The sequence below is a fragment of the Sphaeramia orbicularis genome, chromosome 5 (assembly GCF_902148855.1).
Source record: "Sphaeramia orbicularis chromosome 5, fSphaOr1.1, whole genome shotgun sequence".
Taxonomy (NCBI): Eukaryota; Metazoa; Chordata; class Actinopteri; order Kurtiformes; family Apogonidae; genus Sphaeramia; species Sphaeramia orbicularis.
In genome coordinates, this window is record NC_043961.1 from 12,210,440 (window position 1) to 12,232,320 (window position 21,881).

The 21,881-nt window shown below is 37.6% G+C and overlaps 1 protein-coding gene and 1 long non-coding RNA gene across 3 annotated transcripts in view; both read left to right on the top strand.

Annotated features, from left to right (window-relative positions):
* mitfa (melanocyte inducing transcription factor a) overlaps window positions 1–21,881 on the top strand; it is a 54,258-nt gene that overhangs the window by 7,813 nt on the left and 24,564 nt on the right. For both annotated transcript variants that reach the window (XM_030135462.1, XM_030135460.1), the window contains exon 2: window positions 2,273–2,477. In XM_030135462.1, the coding sequence (XP_029991322.1) occupies window positions 2,273–2,477 (205 nt within the window). The remainder of the gene's footprint in view (window positions 1–2,272; window positions 2,478–21,881) is intronic.
* Window positions 6,435–20,020, top strand: LOC115420203 (uncharacterized). Its single transcript, XR_003935516.1, has 3 exons — window positions 6,435–6,586; window positions 10,919–10,923; window positions 20,010–20,020. It is a non-coding gene; the product is annotated as an uncharacterized LOC115420203 (long non-coding RNA).

Genomic DNA, 21,881 nt, shown 5'->3' on the forward strand with positions numbered 1-21,881 from the left:
AGGCCAAAGGTAAAACCACAGACCTCGCATCAGGTTTGTTATTGGTAGTTTGTTGGCAAATTAGCTTACCCCAAATACTCCAAACTAAACCGATTTGGCAGAAGTAATTAACAGAGCGATTACACCTCATTTCAGCTGAAGATTTCCCTTAACCCTGAGGGCTCTGAGCCTATTTTGGCTGTTTTTGAGTACTTTTGATTTTACCTTTCTGTACAGTACTATATAAACAAATGTTTACTATACCCACGTTTGGTATCTTTTTTTTTTCCAGCACAATCTGCCTATTATTTTTTCACTTTAACCTACTATATCAACGCAAAAGGCCAAAAAACACACAAAAAATATAAAATCCGATTGGAAAAATTTACATAATTTATTGCATAAATAACACAAAGATGCCAAACGAATATTGGTTCCAAATACTAGGTATATAAAATCAAAATTGTAATAAATTAAAACTATACTCAAATATTTGACAAAGAAGCATATCTTTACATAGGCGTTTTCTCCTGTTTTCTCCCGTTTCCTGCTAAACCCACTTTTATTAGTCTTTGGTTCATTTATTTGTGTATTTGGACCCTAATAGTTCATAAAGTATGAATTTGAACCCTCCAGCTGCTGCAAAACTATCTTTAGATTCATTTTGGCAAAAATCGAGTGGATTTCTACAACCTGTTTTAATTCCTGCTTAATTTGTTACATTTTATAACTACTTGCGTCACGACATTTGCACATATAAGGTCAAGACTTCCGACGAACATTTCTGTGAGTACTCCATGGCCCCAATCCCAATTCACCCCTTACCTCTACACATTGGCCCTTGCACTTAGCACTACCCCTTGAAACGGAGCTGCAATCGGTATAGGTTAAAACATTGTCCTATGAAATGAGGCAACCCTTTGCAACCTGTTACGTCATCAGCAGTCATCGATGCTGCTATTAACAGATGGCGACAACAGAGCAATTATGCCTCATTTCAGCCACAGATTTCCCTTATAGGGGTCATATTTTGCTAAACTCTCTTTTATTAGTCTTTGGTTCATTTATTTATTTAGATCCTAATAGTTCATAAAGTTTGAATTTGAACCCTCCAGGTGCTGCAAAGCTAACTTTATATTCATTTTGGCAAAAATCAAGTGGATTTCTACAACCCGTTTTAATTCCTGCTTTATTTGTTACGTCTATAACTAGTTATGTCACAACATTTGCACAAATAAGAGCAAGACCTCAGACGATTATTTCTCAGAGTTCAACATAATTGTTCGTCAGCAGCAGCGTTTGTAGTAAAAACTAAAAATAGGTCCAAACTTTGAGCCGATTACCTAAAATGTTCAGTTGTTGGTTGAACGGGACAGAACAACACAGCCAACAACCTGGAGGGGGCGGGGTCATGTGCATTTAAAGGGCCAGCGCTCAAAACCACCTTTCTGGTGTCATTACTCAGAAACAGAGTTGAAGATGGACCTGTGGAGTTGAATTAATGAAGCATTCAGACCCAAGCAGAGCATTTACAGTTTATGTAGACCACAGTGAAATGTTTGAAAATGCATAATTCCATTTAAAAAAGCAAAATATCACTCCTTTAACATACAAACATTTTGCTTCTCTTCTGTCTGAATAATTAAATACACCGCTTTGGGAAGAAATATTACAATGTTAATTATTATTTATTCTTGCAAAAATGTAGTTCATGTTGTCATTAATTTAAAAACAGGTTATTTTTTTAATTAAAAGTGTCATTTGCACAAACCGCACTGAAAACAAATATTGATTTTTCTCACCTAAAGTGGTCAAATGTGAATTACAAAAGCTGTAGATACTGTAAATTTCAATAGTTTTCCAGCTGCCAAGCCTTTAGAATTAAGGGAGGAAAGAATTACATATAAAATAGGAAATGTTTTAAAATGCATAATTCCATGTAAAAAAGCAAAATATCTTACCTTTAAAGATGCAGGAAAGTAATTATCAATACCACAAAATATATGCATGTATATATAAATATAATGGCTATAACCCTTTTGCTGGATATAACCTGACAAACCCGGATCCTGCATCTTTCAGCGTCTTTCACAATAAACAGTCATATATTGTGAGTAAAAGAATGTGTGGATTCCCTCTCAGTCAATCATCATATTGTACTCGAATACAATACCTCATATTGCTCAGGATGCCTCCGAAAAATGCCACTTCTTGTGCACATATACCGGTCGTTCTTCTAGTCTGACTAACTCCTCCCTCCTGTCTTTCCCCCTGGGTGGGCCGGGGTCTCCAGTGGTCCTAGCTTTGGCGGCGCCCCCCCTCTTTGGGCTCTGACATCACAGGTCCACCTCCGAGGGCAGCCGGTGGGTCAGCAGCTCGTTCAGGACCACGACAGGAGAACCAGGAACCTTCTGGACCAGCAGCAAACCTTCACCGTCCATGCCCCCCAACCTCCAGACCGGCCCGATGGGAACCAGACGCCCATGGACATCCTAAAGGTACGTCCACAGACCCACGGTATCCCTGAGGAAACTGAAACACAGCATGACTCTTATGTTCTACATATTCCAAACTGGATTTTTAACGTTTTTATTTGTTGGAGTCTATGATTTAATAAGATTGCAGAAATTAGCTGTAGACATTTTTTGGTCTGTTTCATTTCCTGAGCAACAAAAACACTTCTTTGAGGGCTGGACTGTATTAAATCCATAGGGGGGATTATCTCCTGACAGAATTCCTGTTTCTAGACATTTGGCATTCAGCACATTTAATCCTATTTGCTCCACTACGCCGACATATTTCCATTCATTTGATCCTGACATGACCCTAAAATGCAAAGCTATAAAGATGAGTCAGTAGAAAAGATAAGAACATGCCCTAAAAACAAAGGTCATTCATGTGATTTTTTTTTTTTTTTTTTTAATTTACAGCAATGTGGCCCCAAACTTAGGGAACAGAAGACCTTCTATATAAATTAGAGAATGCACAAATTTTTGCCTTTTAATGCTGCTGTTTCTTAGGAGGCAAAGCACCCGGAGCGATATATACATCTGATAAATCACAGCTTGGTTTTATGCACATTATTAAAACCATAAACAGAGCCTAAAGATGCTCTAAATGACAGGGATTCAAGGTGTTTTTATGTTAATCCTTCAAGTCTTAACCAACAGCCTAAAGCATCTACTGATCTAAATGTTTTAATACCTGTTGATCCACTAATCCTATCAATACATGTGAATAATTGGTGTAAAATACAGTTTGTCATCTTTTCATGGTCATCAGATATGAACCCTTTGGATGTTCAGAGGCTCCGTAGTTACCATGGAAACACTGTCATCTTCTACAACATTGATTCACCAGTAAAACCCATGGAGTTGGATCAAGGACAGTGAATGGAAACATTTGTTTAATGTTCAGTTAATCATATATTTTACTGAACAAGTCTTTTTTTTTTTTCAAGTTTTCTCTGTTTTTGGTATAATAACCTTTGAATTTACTCTGAGCTTTAAGGAAAATGATGATGTACGTATTTTGAATATGAATGTCAAAACAGAAGAAAATAAATAAACAAAACACTTAAACAAAAGACATAAGATATAATAGATATTCGAAAAGGAGTAAGAAGAAGCATAACTTATAAACTCCCACCCCTTCTCCTTATATAATTAATAACAGTAATAATAAGAATATCTATACTATATACTATAATATGACCCATACTTATTATTAAATAATTTACCCTCTCTACATAATCAGTGAATTAAATATAGGAAAATACATGATTTACACTGAAAAATGTAAAATACAGAGGAGAATATTGTAATAAATTGTGATAAATCATAACCCATAAGGAGCCAGTGTGACTTTTGAGGCAGTTCCCTAATGAATTTTTCTCTCTTTTTAACTGTTCCTTAGTGATTTGTCGCTATTTATTATAATATTATCCTCAGAATTTTGCATTTTTTCCAGTGAAAATCATCTATTGCTGATATTTAATTCACTGATCATGAAGATCTTTATAAAAACTCAGAGTAAAGTCAAAGGTTATTGTATCAAAACAGAAAAAAAACTGAAGAAAAGGCGACTTTTTAGGCAAAATATATAATTAACTGAACATAAACCAAGTGTCTCTATCCACTGTCATTGATCCAACTCCATGGGTTTTACTGGTGAATCAATGTTGTAGAAGATGACGGTGTTTTCACATTCACGACGGAGCCTCTGAACGTGCAAATGGGTCATATCTGATGACCGTGAAAAGATGACAAACTGTATTTTACACCAATTATTTACATGGATTGACAGAATTAGTGGATCAACACATTTAGATCAGTAGATGCTTTTGGTTGACAGTGGGTGTTTGGATCTTTATGGGTTAAAGTTTAAACATGGAGAAAATTTAATTTGGCAACTGCCACAAAAGTAGCACTGGGTCTTTATGGGTTAAATTCTGACATTAGTCACTGTTGTGTAAAGATGGAGCTGAAATTTACCAAATAAAACCCCAAATACTCAGGCGTCAACATGAAACTGTCTGACGTCTTAAAATCTCCTTCTCTGTGGTTTCACTTCAGTCCAATGTTAGCGGATGTGGACACTTGTTTTTATGTTCAGTTAATGTTATTTTTGCTGAAAGCATCATATTTTATTCAGTTTTCTCTGTTTTGATATAATAACCTTTAAATTTACTCAGTAATTGTATGAACATCTATATGATCAGTGAATTAAATATAGGACAATACCTGATTTTCACTGAAAAGTGCAAAATACACTGGCTGTTATATGGAGTTAAATTACTGAGGAAAGTTCAATGGAGAGAAAAAAAATCATTTTAACGTAACCCCGAAAATATGTCTAGCTCTTTAAGGCTTAATGGGTTCTACATTTTCTTCTCATCAGCATTATAAGTCCCATAATCACCATATTAAGTTCTATTCAAAGCATGTGTCCTCATGGGGTGTTTCATAAGATACTCATATGAGTGCTTCTATGAAACTGGGTTCATTTTGGTATCTGGCAGTTAGTTCGATTCTCAAGATGTACCTGTGAGAGAATGAAAAAATATTTGGAAAAATTGTACCGTGTAATTTTTTAAATAATTTTTTTAATTCTTTTTTTTTTTTTTTTTTAGTTTTTTCAAATTTATTTTTAAATGTTTTAAATTTAATAAAAAAAAACTGTGTATATATATATATATATATATATATATATATATATTTTTTTTTTTTTTTTTTTTTTTTTTTACATTTCTTTTTTAAATTTTTAGCTTTTTTTTAAAACTCTAACCCTAACACTAAAAAAAAAAGAAAAAATAGCACATAATTTTTGTGTCCTTTTTCCTGTATCACAACCGGATTTTTGTGTAGAAATAATTTAAAAGTGTGTTTTGTCTGAAAAATAGTTTCTCTTTCATCTCAGTAAATATTGATTTTAAAAATAGCTGCTTCATAACATTAGTCTGCATCTGTTTTGAATGTTTACCCCCCATGTCCTGTTTTTAGGGACCAGTTTCTAACAAGCACCCATATTTATTATCACAACAAGTAGATTTGTGCCAAAGTCCTTCAGTCGGCGATCTATTCATAAACTGCATCAGGTCAATTCCTTGTCAAATGTTATTAGATGCATTATGGGCACATGAACTGCAGATATAAATCTTGGATAAAAAAAAAACAAAACAAAAACAATGGAGAAGATTCCGCAAACGTGCACTATCTGGGATTCAAATAAAATCTCCACTGACCCGAAACAATGGGTGTGAAGTGGAGGATCTAAATGACAATTCCATCTATCTCCAAGTCTCCTATTAAATCTGCCAATTATCACAGATATGCATGTGATATTATAAGATCCAATACGTTCTGCAACATAAGTGTGACGTCTACACAGCTGGGTGATGAACACGTCTGTTCTTATATGACCTTACTGTGTTTACTAGTAGAATAACAGACTCACTTAGCCTTCAGTTCATGTCCATTCAGTGTGAAAACAGTCCATTCCTGGCACGTGGACAGTCTGTTCTCACATGGTTTGGCGTCTGTGTTGTTTGTTTCCTCATAATAATATTCCAGTGGAATTGGATAATCCTCCTCATATCTGCTTCCAGATGAAAAACATGGATTTCAGGGGTGATTTTCATTCATGTTGTATTTTTTTTAAAGCTCTAAAAAAGATCAGAGATTGTTGGGCCAAACCCGTTTTGACAGTTTGGAACCTAACCTGTCTGTATTAAACAAAAGACCCCCCCAAAACCAAGCAAGCCAGGCAGAATTAGCTTAGTGGTACCAGGCAGAGCTGCTGGACCGTCACAGTGAAAACATAAAGCTCAGATGTTCTTTAATTAGCCGAGTCACCTTTGACCTCTGAGAGAATCAAGTGAAAACCAGTTCAGGGTTCAACAAGGCAAAGGAGTCACTTATAATCAGTTATAATTGGGTTAAAGGTCCACAGTCTAAGGCTATGTTCAGACTGCAGGCAAATGTGACCCAAATCCGATTTTTTTTGCCCATATGTGACCTGTATCCGATCTGTTAAAGACAGTTTGAACAACACAAATCCGATTTTTTCAAATTCCACCCAAGCCATTTTCATATGTGCAAAGGAGGTCGTGTATGTGTATATGTATAAGTTTAGTTTTTGTTTTTTTGTTTTCTTCCATGACCTCTTCCTACCTGTATTATTTCTAAGGACTAAGTAAGATTGCTATGCCTTGTTGCATATTCAAAATAAACTAAACTAAAAGTAAAAAATATGTGGTCCTACATCCGAAACGTATCTGATATTTTGTAATGCGACTTCAGTCTGAATGGCTAGGTCGCATTTATTCGATCTTGACATCATTGAAATGCGACAAACATCACAATTTTGCATCCCAGGAGGAGGAGCATATACAGTCTCGGAAAAAATTATTAGACCGTCAAAAGTCATCAAAAACAATGGTTATGCAATCAAGTACTAACTCCTGTGTGTATCATGTGACTAAAACAGACAGAAAAGAAAACATGGAATGCCTAAAAGCACTGTTTTTGTCAGTACAATGCCATAGATATTGATGTAAGAACTGAAGTGATGTTGGTTATTATCAAGAAAACATGGGAAATGGGTAGATATTAGCTCTGAAATTAAACTACTATGAGTTATTTTCGTTATCATTACATTTGTCCAAGCAAATATACCTTTAGTTGTACCAGGCATTAAAGTGAACAAGAAATTGAAGAAAACAAGGGTGGTCTAATAATTTTTTCTGCGAATGTATTTAGTTCCATTAACACAGTGCATCCCTGCGTGGTCATGTATTACATCAGGACCTCTTTTGTACATACGGGTCACTTCAGGGTCACATTCAGTTCATACTCAAAACTGAGAGAAGTTGCATTTAACCCTTTCATGCACGAATTATGAGAACCTTTATCAAAATTTTTTCCTGAGTGTTTTTATTCCTCTTTAGGCATGAAAAAAACAATGCGATTGAAAATTTTCTTCTGAAAAATAAAAAAAATAAATAAATAAATAAAATAAAAAATAATTTTAAAAATACATTAAAAAAATAATAATGAAAAAAAAAAATTCTTATGAACCTATTTTTCATGAAGTTGCAAAAATGTCCACTCAGCTGGACACCACACGATTAATTTTTGACGCACAGAAACATGTATTTACTGATAAATTGTGTGAAAACTATGGGGAGGGCTTGTAATTTTGGGGGTTTATGATCAGGAGAGATCTACATAATGATACCAATTCATGTCAGAAAAGATATGTAGTGTCTTAAAACTTTAATAAACATATGTGTAAAAAAAAAAAAGAAAAAAAAAAAGAAAAAAAAAAACAACGAAAAGAACAACAAAATCCCTGAATGTACAAGAGAACAGCTGTGGAATAGCTGTCCACTGTAGTGACCACTATGCATGAAAGGGTTAATGTGTAATATGAACAAGCACCCAAAAAAAATTGGATTTCACCAAAAAATCCAGATTGGGCATTAAGACCTGCTGTCTGAACATAGCCTAAGACTAACAGGATTCAGGAATTGTAGAATATTTATGTCAGTTTTTTCATTAGAGTATGAACATCAGAGCTGCACAATATATTGTTTGAGCATCGTCATCGCGACGTACATGTGCGCAATAGTCACATCGCAGGTCCTGCAATGTAGGAGGCAAATGAACTCAACGTGTTTTCATCTAATTTCAAGAGTACCTGACACACACTGCAAGCAGCGATCCACCAATCACAATTGTTTTTAATCAGTTTGGAGCGAGTCACCGGTAACAATATTGAAAAATAGGACCAATGGCCCTGTAGCTTACTGGCCAAATTAAAAGCTTTGGGAAATGTATCCAGATGCCATTTATTATCGCCCAGCTATGTGTATTTATTCTATTACAGAAACAGCCCATGTTTTGGTCATATTCTCATCAGATCTGTAAAAAATTCAAATTCCAACTTGATATCATTGATACTTACTGATTCAATCCACTTCCTATCTCTTATAATGAGAACATTTTTCAAAGTCGCACCAAATCCAGAATCAGATCCAGATCAAAATAATTTCAATACCTTGTGTTGACATCATCATACAGAAGCTGTATACCAAGTTTGAAGTCAATCAGAACTGGAGTTTCGGAGAAGAAGACGATTGAAATTTTTTCCCCATAAGAGCCCATGTTAAATTTTCCGTAAGTTCCCGGATCCAGAAGAAGATCCTGATCAGCATGTGGACATTATGTTTTGGTCATCTCCCCATCAGGGCTGGACTGTAGAAATTTACACTGGATATCATTTAGATTTACTGAGTTATTGCATGGATCCACTTCCTATTTCTTATAATGGGGAAATTTTTTTAAAGTTGCACCAAATCCAGAATCAGACCCGGATCCAAATAATTTCACTAACTTTTGTTGACATCATCATAAAGAAGCTGTATACCAAGTTTGAAGTCAATGGGAATTGTAGTTTCAGAGAAGAAGACGATTCAAATTTTTGTAACGGACGACAGACGACGACGACAGACGACGACGACAGACGACGACGACAGACGACGACGACAGACGACGACGACAGACGACGACGACAGACGACGACGACGACGACGACAGACGACGACGACAGACGACGACGACAGACGACGACGACAGACGACGACGACAGACGACGACAGATGCCGACAGATGCCTCATGACGACAATAGCTTATGGCCGGTAGTCTAAAAATGAGCAACGAACAAGAAAAAATCCCTGTAAATGAAGATTTGGTTCCAAAAAGAAAAGCAACATCAGTTATCTGGAATTATTTCAGCAACAATGAGGATGATATTGAAACACGTGTTCTGTGTTGACAGTGCCTTGCACCTGTTGCCACAACAAGAGGAAACACAAATCATTTGTTTGACCATTTACATCAACAGCACACAGCTGTTATAGCCTCCTGAGTATTTTTTCATATTGCAAAATATATCACAGGGTAAAAAAACAAAACAAAACATCACAATGTCAGTTTTTTCCAATATTGTGCAGTCCTAATGGACATGCAGAAATATAAATCATATTTTCATGACCCAGAACCTAGTGCAGATTAGAATATATTGAAATCTTTGTAGATAATCTTATCTCCAATCTCCAACATGCACTCACTAGAAGAGTAGAAAAGTAATGGTACATCACACACACCAGATTGTCTGCATGTTAAGATTTAGAGCTATTTTTGTGTCAACTTCCAAATTGGGTTATATTTATCCAACTGTATAAATGTAGCCTTTCCTAAGTGAATTACCACAATTTATTATAATTTTATCCTCTATATTTTAAATTTTCAGTGAAAATCAGGTTTTTTCCTATATTATTATTATTATTATTATTATTATTATTATTATTATTATTATTATTATTATTATTATTACTTTTATTTATTTATTTACTTACTTACTTACTTACTTACTTACTGCTGCCACTGCTGACAAAAACCATCTGATCTAAAATATTTAATACCTGTTGATTCATTAATACTATCAAAACATGTAAATAATTGGTGTCAAATGCAGATTGTCATCTTTTCATGATCATCAGATATGACCCATTTGGACGGTCAGAGGCTCCGTAGTTACCGTGGAAACACCATCATCTTCTACAACATTGATTCACCAGTAAAACCCATGGAGTTGGATCAATGACAGTGGATGGAGATACTGGGTTTATGTTCAGTTAATGATATATTTTGTTGAAAAAGTCACTTTTTCTTCAGTTTTCTCTGTTTCTGATATAATAACAATCATCTTTAATCTGAGCTTTTATGAACATCTGCATGGTCTGTAAATTAAATATAATAAAATACCTGATATTTGCTGAAAAACTGCAAAATACAGAGGATAATATTAGAATAAATTGTGATAATTCATGTAAGAAAAGTCAAATATAGAGACATCCATTTAGGAACTGCCACAAAAGTAGCACTGGCTCTTTGTGGGTTAAAAATCTACTTTGTTAGAGTGTCTAGACCAAGACAGCAGCTGCAGAAATGTTAAAAAATAGAAATTGAATCCATTGAAGTTCTCTCACAGCTTCTATGACACTGATTTAATTTGTGTAGGAACACATTTATTCCACAGACCAAAGCATTTAAAGCCAAGGCTAAGTATTATACAAATGAAGAACATGTATAATGTCTGGACAAAAACAAACTAAACTAAACTAAACTAAACTAAACTAAAGAACAACAGAACAAGTAAGAGTGAATTTCAGTGTCCAGTGAATGTTCTTTGTCTGATTTTCTGTGTTTGTTGACCTTCTTCGTGCATCCCGTGATACTTTGGGATAATTTGAGCACAGCTTCCAATAACGAACCACAACTGCTGTTTTCCATGATAACGCTGCACTAATCAGAATAAACCATGAGGGAACAAACACCTCACACACACAACCTCTGGTATATTAAGATAGATTAGCGATTGTTACAGATGATGGACAATCCGAAATAGTCAGTTTTCAGGCTCATTTTGTGCTTTTGTGTTTATTTGTATTGTCTGTTCCGTGTTGAATAAAACGGTATTCTGAGACCTGAGACAAATGCAAAAGAAAGGGGTTTTTATAGCAGGAGTATCCAATATATGGCCCGTGGTCCAAAACCAGCCCACTAAAGGGTCCAATCCAGCCTGTGGGATGAACTTGTGAAATGCAATAATTACATTGAAGAGATTAACAATCAAAGATGTCAAAATCATTTTCAATCAGTCACTTTTAATTTTCAATAATTCAGACCAGTAAAATAATCACACAATAATCTACAAATATGACAACATTTTTTGGTTTTGTTCCATTTTGTTTTAGTGTGAAAAAGTAAAATTACATGATGAAAGTGTTTACAACAAACTATCCTTTCACAAAAAATTTGAATAATCTTGAACAACCTGAAATTCTTAAATCTTATGAAATATAAGTGTAATTGTACCAATATTCTGCCTGTTACTAAATATTTTGTGTATTTGTTGATCCACTGTGATCTAAGTTGTAATGTACATGCGTAAATGAGAAGCTGAGGTAAATATTGTTAAAACTGCACTTTTACTTTTTTAGTTATGGTTATTATTTATTGCTTATTATGCTGTTATTTTACTGGTCTGACCCCCATGAGATCATATTGGTCTGAATGCGGAACCTGATCTAAAATGAGTCTGACACCCCTGTTTTATAGGGAGGAACAGAAAATGATATTATATGAGGTGTAGTCTGTGTAAATACTGTTACCAAACACAACTGTATGCGTTAACAACACAAACATATAGAACACAGATAGAACTCGTCCCGACCTATAAATATTTAGGCATTTTAATTGACAGCTCCCTTTCTTTCTCTGCGCACATTCAGCAGCTTGTTAGAAAATTAAAACTAAAACTTGGCTTCTTCTTTCGAATTAAATCATGTCTGTCTTTCGAATCAAGAAGGAGACTGGTTACAGCTACATTTCTGTCTGTGTTGGACTATGCTGATGTCTTGTACATGCGTGCCTCCACCCATAGTTTACGGTCACTGGACACTGTGTATCATGGAGCTCTGAGGTTCATCAGCAATTTTAAATCTCTTACCCATCATTGTCTGCTTTATGATCGTGTAGGATGGTCTTCCTTGTTGGCTCGCAGACTGCATCATTGGCGTATTTTAATTTACAAGTCTATTCTAGGTCTGCTCCCATCCTACCTTCAGACCAGTGGCGATTTCTCATAGACTGCAAGGGAGGCCCGGCTTCCCCTAAAATTACGAAAATTGAATGGTTAAATATGTTCGGTTGTGTTGACATTTCATTTACTACAAATGTGTTAGAACACATTCATCTTAAAGATGAGTTCGTTCAGAATCAGCTTTATCACAAATCAACAGACTCGATGTTGTTCACTTCTCATCCATTCCCGTTGCGCTGTTTTCTCATTCGATCTCTGCTCAGTGCATTTGTCCGTAGACTGCGGGCGTCTCTGGGCTTCAATGGGACTGAGTGGAACCGTTTTTTTCATTGCCTCAAAACTGGACGGTAATTGGATAAATGCCACGATGTTGTCCCGCCCCCAGACACTGGGCGTCTCTGGGGGTGACTGGAGCTGTGGGCAGAGCTTGGCCAGGCTGGGCGCCAGAATCCCACGTGCTGATTGGAGGATCAGTCGAAAGGCTGAATCCCGTTTGATTGACAGCTGTTTTCAGATCTACTCCTTCACTGACACAGTTCAGTTTAATACCGTCACACATTCTGCTGTGAAAGAGAGAGAGAAACCACTACGAAATTACTCGTTTCTTGCACTGTAAATAAAACACACTCATTGGACTTCCTTGTTTCAATTTAACATAATTTCAGCGTCTTCTTGTTTCGGTTTCATAATTTAATCATTTCTTGTTCAAGTTTAATATCGTTTTGTAGATAGTTAAATCAATCAAACTGTCGGCTAGGTCGGAGTGAAAGGAGCATCTGTTGTTTAAAAAGGCTGAAGTCTTACACCTGCAACACACTGGGCCAAGGCAATCTAAGCAGAGAGGACACTGGTCCAGTCCCTGGAAAAGACGCCTACTTGGTTCGATAAGGTCACTGAGCATTTTCTTAAAAAGGAACAGAGGGCCGAATGTATGTTTAAATAACTTGACTTTTTTTTTGTTTTGTTTTGATGTAAGCTGACAATGAGCTTCCCCTGTCTGAAAGACGAGCAGCCGCTACTGCTTCAGACCTACATCAGTCGGAGAACCACAGACGCTTATAATCTGCGTTCTCAGGATCTTTTCTTGTTGTCTGTTCCTAAAGTTAGAACTGAACAGGGGAAAAAGGCCTTCAGGTATGCGGCCCCATTCACCTGGAATGAACTACAAAAAGACCCGAAACTGAAGGATCTGGTTTCGTTGGACACTTTTAAGAGGATGCTGTATGACTTAGAGAGGGCGACATCTGGCTGCAGATGTTTTACCTGACGCACTTTTGTCTACATTTCATGAGCACTTTTTGAGTTGACTTTGGAAGGTGTGACTTGTCTATGTGCTTTTTATGTATTCGTTTTATGTATGGAAGTCTGTCTGTAACTATTAAATGTACTGCTGCCCATCTTGGCCAGGACACTCTTGAAAAAGAGATTCTTAATCTCAGTGAGGTTTTCCTGGTTAAATAAAGGTAAAAAAAAACCCATTTATTAAGGAGCTGAAATTATTGAAGTAATTAACATAGTTTCAGGAAGAAACACATTAGCTAATTAGCATGCTAGTGGAAAGACAATAGAATTAAATACACATTAATGCTAACATTAGCAAATGTAGCTAAATTACTCTGGTTATTCTATTTAATCTCTAGTAAATGAGTAGAGAAGGGGAAAAAGAGAGAGCGATAGAGATAGGGACTGGGGGAGAGGGGGAGAAGGGGGGAGTAGGGGGAGACACATGGAGGCGGTTGAGGATAAGTGAGTGGTGATGATGAGGGCAGGGAAGAGGCCGGACCACCGCAGCAGGTCCAGAGATAATCGTGAAAGAATCTGTGGTTGTCCTGGGAAAAACCTTATTAGAATATTTAAAATGGAATGTTTGAAAGTGCTAGGACAGGAGGTGCTCTCGGAAGAGCTGGGTCTTCAGGAGCTTCTTGAAGATAGGCAGGGATGACTCTGTTCTTGTAGCACTTGGTAGACCGTTCCACCAACGTGGAACGACCCATGAAAAGAGCCTGGATTGTCTTGTACAAGGTCTGGGGACCACCAGACTACGTTCCCCAGACGAGCGGAGTGGTCGTGGGGCAACATAAGCTTTTATTAGTGCACCTAAGTAGACAGGAGCAGACCCACTGAGAATTTTGTAGGCTAGGATTAAAGATTTGAATTTGATGCGGGCAGCTATGGGTAGCCAGTGTAACTCAATGAGTAAGGGGGTGACATGTGCCCTTTTAGGCTGATTGAAGACCAGACGCGCTGCTGCATTCTGGACCATCTGTAGTGGTTTGACAACACAAGCTGGGAGGCCCGTTAGAAGAGCATTGCAGTAGTCAAGACGGGAGATAACCATAGTCTGCACCAGGAGCTGGGTGGCCTGTTCGGTTAGGTATGGCCTGATCTTTCTTAGGTTGAACAGAGTGAAACGGCATGATCGGGTGACAGAGGCAACGTGATCCGTGAAGGTCAACTGATTATCAATCATGACTCCCAAGTTACGTACTACACTGGTAGGAGCCAGAGGTATGGAGTCAATAGTGATGGAGATGTCCAGCTGTATGGTTGGCTTAGCTGGGAAGACCAGCAGTTCAGTTTTGGACAGGTTCAGCTGAAGGTGATGGGCTTTCATCCATGCAGATATGTCAGAGAGACAATCTGAGATCCGTACTGAGACTGTGGAGTCATCAGGTGGGAATGACAGATAGAGCTGGGTATCATCAGCATAGCAATGATATGAGAAGCCGTGTGAGTGGATGATCTGACCGAGTGAGGTGGTGTATATGGCAAAAAGGAGGGGGCCCAACACAGAGCCTTGGGGGACCCCCGTGGTGAGGCGGTGAACTGCTGATGTGTGCCCTAGCCAGGACACACTGAAGGACCGACCAGTAAGGTAAGATTGAAACCAGGAGTGTGCGTGGCCTGTGATGCCCATGTTCCAGAGTATGGATAACAGGATATCATGATTGACAGTGTCAAATGCTGCTGATAAGTCCAGTAGAATGAGTACTGAAGACTTGGCTGCTGCTCTAGCCTCTTTCAAGGCTTCTGTCACAGACAACAGAGCCGTTTCAGTGGAGTGGCCGATTTTGAAGCCAGATTGGTTGATGTCCAGGAGGTTATTTTGGGAGAGGAATTCTGTGACCTGTTTGAAAACAGCCCTTTCGATGATCTTAGAAAGGTATGGGAGGAGTGAGACTGGTCGATAATTCTCCACTTGAGTGGGGGTGAGGGAAGGTTTTTTGAGTAGTGGTGTTACCTGCGCTTGTTTAAATACTGTAGGAAATGTTCCTGAAGTCAGTGAAGCATTAATCACATGTGTGATTGGTGCTGTGATAGTAGGGGCAACAGACTGTAAGAGGTTGGATGGAATAGGGTCCAACAAGCATGTTGTAGGACGGCTAGAGGAAAGGAGTTTAGACACCTCGTTCTCTGTGAGGGGAGTAAATGAGGGGAATGACGCAGTTGGGCTTTTATCAGTTGAGTTAGTAGTAGCCATAGTCAGGGGAGAAGAAGCAGTGTGTGATGATGATGATGTTGAAGAAGGAGGCGTGCAGTCTATGGGTGGATCAGTGAACTGACTGCTGATAGTAGACACTTTATTTGTGAAAAATGAAGCAAAATTGTCTGCTGTCAGATTAGTAGTGGGCGGTGGAGGTGGAGGGTTGAGTAGTGTTTTAAAGGTTGAGAATAGTTTCTTGGTGTCGGTGGCAGAATGAATTTTGTTATTATAGTAAGCCTTCTTCGCAGCAGTGACACTGGATGAGAAGGATACCAATAGTGACTGGAATGTGATCAGGTCAGAAGAGCTTTTTGTTTTGTGCCATTTTCTCTCTGCGGCTCTGAGGTTGGTACGCAGCGACCGGAGGTTATCATTGAGCCATGGGTGGGACTGGGAGGATCGAGCGGGTCTAGTAGATAGAGGGCACAGATTATCCAGACAGGAGCTAAGTGTAGAGCACAGAGACTCAGTGGCATCATTAACCTCTAAGGAGGAAAAAGTGCTGGGGGGAGGGAGAGCGGAGGCTACGACAGTGGAGAAGTGGGTGGGGGACAAATTGCGGAGGTTGCGGCGGAAAGAGACCATGGGGGAGGGAGCAGAGTGTTTTTCAGGGAGAGACACACTGAACTGAATGAAATAGTGGTCAGACAGGTGTAAAGGTGTGACTGTGAGGGCATCTGTGATGCAGTTTCGGGTGAAAATGAGATCGAGCTCTTTACCAGCTTTGTGGGTTGGAGGACTGCAAACCCGCTGTAGCTCAAAAGAGAGTATTAGTGACATGAAATCTGAGAAGCTGGGATTGTCTAAGTGGATGTTCATGTCACCGAGGACTAGCATGGGGCAGTCATGCTCTGGGATGGAGGAAAGCAGAGTGTCAAGCTCATCAGGAAAATCACCCAGTTGCCCTGGTGGACGATAAATGACAATTATGTAAAGTTTGACTGGTGCTGTCACTAGGATGGCATGGTATTCAAAGGAGTTGTATTTGACTGAAGGTAGGAGTTGATTGTGTTTCCATTTGTTGGAAATTAACAGACCCACACCACCTCCTCGTCCAGATGGACGAGAGGTATGAGAGAATGTGTGGATTCTGTTGGGTTTCTGTAGAATTGACTTAGAGTCTGGTTTTGACCAACTCTATATATAAAATGTCAAGAGATAACTTTCTTGTGATCTGGCGCTATATAAATAAAATTTGATTGATTGAGTGATTTAATTGGTTTTCCCCTGTAAGTCGCTTTGGAAAAAAGCGTCTGCCAAATGCGTAAACATAAACATAAACATAAATGTCATGACAGAATCCTCTGGAGGTCTGGTCAGTGTAACTCCTTCAACACAACTACAGCAGAGGAGCCTGTCATGGACAAAAATACGTTTTATTCCGTAACTAGAACTCTGAATGTCTAACCCTGCAGCTACGCTAATGCTAGTAAAGGAAGACACTGTTGGCCCTTGTCTATTTTTGCTGAAATTTTTAGCTTGATATAATCTCAATAGATGATTTATATATAAATTCCCCCCTTGCACATTGTCATAGAGGGGAAAATGATCCATACAGAAAAAAAAACAGGCTGTAAACATGTTATTTTTCTGCTGTAAAGTTGGACATTTTAACATGAGAGTCTATGGGATCAACTCACTTTTGGATCCAGCCCCTAGTGGACATTTAATTTACTGCAGATTAACAATAATGCATAAGCTTCACTTTTCAGGCCCAGAGCTTGGAAAATAATATGAAGAGAGACAAACTGAGGTGCAAAGTATAAATTTGTGGAAAATTATTCCCCTGCAACTAATCAGCTATAAAACTCTAAATAAAGAAGAATTTGTGCAAAGAACCTCTGAAAGATTTCCAAGTGATAAACTCCAAATGAGATGCCTGAAGCATCAAACTATTTCCAGATGAACTTTGGAATTTATTTTAATGAAGAAAATAGTCAATATTCATTTTGTTTCCCGAACTACTTCTGGTGCGATGTAAGGGCGTAATGAAGGTGCCTTTTAATGGTCAGTATGATCAGGGAGAATGATTAATTTGATCACTGGATGAAGATAACAATACAGTAGTTTTATTTGCCATTTGTAAAGATTCAGATACATAGGAATTATTATGCAGACGTCTCTCAGAGTACAAGTATAAAACATTAAAATATACAATCAAAATAGAATTCAGAGATATAAGCAGTACAAAAGTATAATAAAAGCATAAAAGCAGTATAAAAACAATTAAAAGACGGTAGCACAGTGACTTGTAATAAATATCTAAAAAAATAAATACTATCAACAAATTGCCCTTATCCCTGTAAAGCCTGAACCATTAAATCATTGAAAGAAAATTCCAGATCTTTGAAACCGAAGCCTTTATTGGTCCTTCTGAACAACCAAAAAAAATTGCTTTCAAATATCAGTTTCCATGTATGAGTTTCAATTTTGTATCATATTTGATACATCGGGTCTCAATGCTCAAATATTATTATTTTTGAACAAACAAAAACATAATATAACACAAACATGTCTAACAAATTGGTAATTCCTTTTCAAAATTGTCAAAGTTCTGCCTCCTTCCTCATCAATGACAGTCTTGTAGTGTCACTGGAGAGGCCTCTGGTGAATGAATTCCTCCCCCCTGGTGGATTATCTGTGTATTGCATGTATCTAATTGTACACATTAGGTTTTTCAAGAAAAAAAAATATCACACTGATCATGTAGAGGGCTTCAAAACTCGTATAAACTATGATACGTTCGGCGTTATAGGGTTAAGGATATTGCACTTGAGAAAACTGTATGAAACTGTTGAATTATATAAATTAGTCAAAAATTAGATGGTGCAGGATTTTGTGTTTTGATTTTATGTTGTTGACATAGGAACAGCTGTTGTTAATCCAATTTAATGTCTGATTATTTTTATCTGCGAGCAAAATTCTCAGGGGTTTTGGGCATAGTATAAAAGAACTGTTAGACTTTATTTACTCTGGATCTCAGTGTTCTTCCACAGTTATTCGATGACAAATTCACATGTTTAGTCTCTCAGATCTTGGATTTTATTTGCAAAGTTGTAAAGTTTACTGTGGAGGTAGTGAGTTTATAAATGAATGGGTAAAAATCTGTTATGGGAAATTAAAATGTTAAATGAAATGTGAAGAAATAAAAACACAGGTATGTCATTTATAGAAATTACATATTTATTTAAGTTTTTCTGCTGTGGTGTTTTGTCCTAAATTGACCTAAAATGGCCTTTAGGTCAAATCTTAATGCCACATATTTGATAACTAAGGCTTATGAAAGCATGAATTATCTGTACAGTGCATTGTGTATACAGTGATTTTAATAAATACTCCTATTCACAGTGAATAAAAACCACAAATTCTGTCGGGTCTTGAGCCCTTTGGGAGCAGTGATAATTCACAGACAATGCAAGGAGTGATATTTAGCTTTTTAAATGGAATTATGCATTTTAAAACATTTCCCTGCGGTCTATATAAACTGTAAATGCTCTGTTTGGGTCTGAATTCTTCATTAATTCAACTCCACAGGTCCATCTTCAACCCTATTTCTGAGTAATGACACCAGAAAGGTCATTTTGAGCGCTGGCCCTTTAAATGCACATGAGCCACTTCATGTCCCACCCCCTCCAGGTTATTGACCGTGCTTTCTATCCTGTTCAGCCACTTGAGTTTGTTAATACAACCAACAGCTGAACATTTTAGGGAATTGGCTCAAAGTTTGAACATATTTTCAGTTTTTACTACAACCACTGCTGCTGACAAACAATTCAGCCCTTACCCTTACCCCTGTATTTTGTGCGTACACATGATGGGGTAGTGTTTTCCCGATTCTCAATTAGACGAAGGGGAAGGGCTAAAGTGGACGGCTGTATAGCTCTCAAAACGGAGATTTTTCAGGACCACACTACGAACGGAGGGGTAGGGAAAAATTTCCCATAATTCTGTTCAAATCATTGGCAAGATGAAGGTAAAGAGAGCCAAAAAGTGCAGCAGTGTGATGAAAGAAACACACAAATGTATGTATTTTCTTTGTAAACAACTTAATCATTTGATCGACCATTTAATGCCATTTCAATGTGTTATAGATCACATTTCTGAGGTTTATACAGGGTGGGAAAGCAAAATTTACAATATTTTGAGGCAGGGATTGAAAGACAGTGTATGACCAATTAGTTTATTGAAAGTCGTGAGAATTTATATGCCACAAGAAAATTGACATAATAGAAAATGTTTTTATTCTATGTGTCCTCCTTCTTTCTCAATAACTGCCTTCACACGCTTCCTGAAACTTGCGCAAGTGTTCCTCAAATATTCGGGTGACAACTTCTCCCATTCTTCTTTAATAGTATCTTCCAGATTTTCTCGTAATAGTTTTGCTCATAGTCATTCTCTTCTTCACATTATAAACAGTCTTTATGGACACTCCAACTATTTTTGAAATCTCCTTTGGTGTGACAAGTGCATTCAGCAAATCACACACTCTTTGACGTTTGCTTTCCTGATTACTCATATGGGCAAAAGTTTCTGAAAAGGTATGGATAATAGTGTTAGGTATGATTATGACATCAATATATGTTTGGTTTCAAAACAATTGAGCCTGCTGAGATAAAACAACTAAATATTCATTATAAATTTTGCTTCCCCAACCTGTGGTTGATAGCCTCAAAAAGATGACCAAAGCCCATGGAACAGAGACGGTTACAGCTGCTGACGGCATGGGGAATACTTTCAGAAACAAAGTTGTCACATCTGTTTATAGCGACATCAATGACCGCTGATTCAGGAACAGGTTGCAAAAGGGTTGTCCCATTTCTTAGGGGAATGTTTCAACCCCTAACCCTTGCAGCTCTGTTTCGGGCAAGGGCCAAGGGGTAGAGGTAAGGGGTGAATTGGGATTGGGCCATCCAGTACTCAGAGAAATGTTCATCTGAAATGTCAGTAAAGAACAAAAACAGCTTGAACCAGGTTGTTAAAGTTTGTTCAAAGATTTTTGGAGTTCAGCGATGGACCTGAGCTCTCTCTGGGAGAAACACGTGGTCCAGAAAGCCAGGGGAATTATACAGGGTGTCCCATAAGTCTCCATGCATAGGAAAAATAAACGTTTCTTGACATAAACCATTTTTATTTTGTATAATATGCTCTATATGACTGCCATTTTGTTGGGAACACATTTCAATGCGTGTCCTCCACTGCTGAAGAACTATAAAGAAGAAATATAAAGAAATACATGTTAGAACCATGGAATGTACAGGGGTTGGACAAAATAATGGAAACACCTTCACCTCAAGATGATAATACCCCAATCCATACAGCTAGAATTGTTAAAGAATGGCATGAGGAACATTCTAATGAAGTTGAGCATCTCGTATGGGCGGCACAGTCCCCAGACCTCAACATTATTGAGCATTTATGGTCAGTTTTAGAGATTCAAGTAAGACGTCGATTTCCTCCGCCATCGTCTCTAAAAGAGTTGGAGGGTATTCTAACTGAAGAATGGCTTAAAATTCCTTTGGAAACAATTCACAAGTTGTATGAATCAATACCTTGGAGAATTGAGGCTGTAATTGCTGCAAAAGGCGGACCTACACCATATTAAATTATATTTTGTTGATTTTTTAAGGTGTTTCCATTATTTTGTCCAACCCCTGTATGATGTCTCCTATGTATGGAGACTTATGGGACACCCTGTAGATCAGCCTGGACACATGTTCTTCCCCGACTTTTCTCTCATACCCTCTGGGCGGCGCTACTATGCACCCCCTAGGAAAACGAACACATATTCCAACTCATTGATTCCCTCAGCTATCAGGCTGCTTAATGCTGGGAAGTGACTGAAGGTGATTTGATTTGCTATTTATTGTGTTGTTTTTTTTATTTATTTATTAGCATCTTAGTCATTTCATTTCATTTCCCTGTTGAACTTGTTGCCTGGTTGTGTGGGTACTGGCAGGTGAATGTGTATGTACTGTATGTGGCTGTCATATGCTGCTATGAATGTTTTGCATTTGTTTGTTTGTCCCTAATTGTTTGGACATCCAATAAGGCATGGTAATTGTGAACTGAATTGCCTTTTGGGGATTAATAAAGCAGTCTGAATCTGAAGTCTTGACCTTATATGTGCAAATGTTGTGATGTAACTAGTTATAAAACGTAACTATTTAAGCAGGAATTGAAATGGGTTGTAAAAATCCACTCCAGTTTTTGCTGGAATGAATAAAAAGATAGCTTTGCAGCACCTGGAGG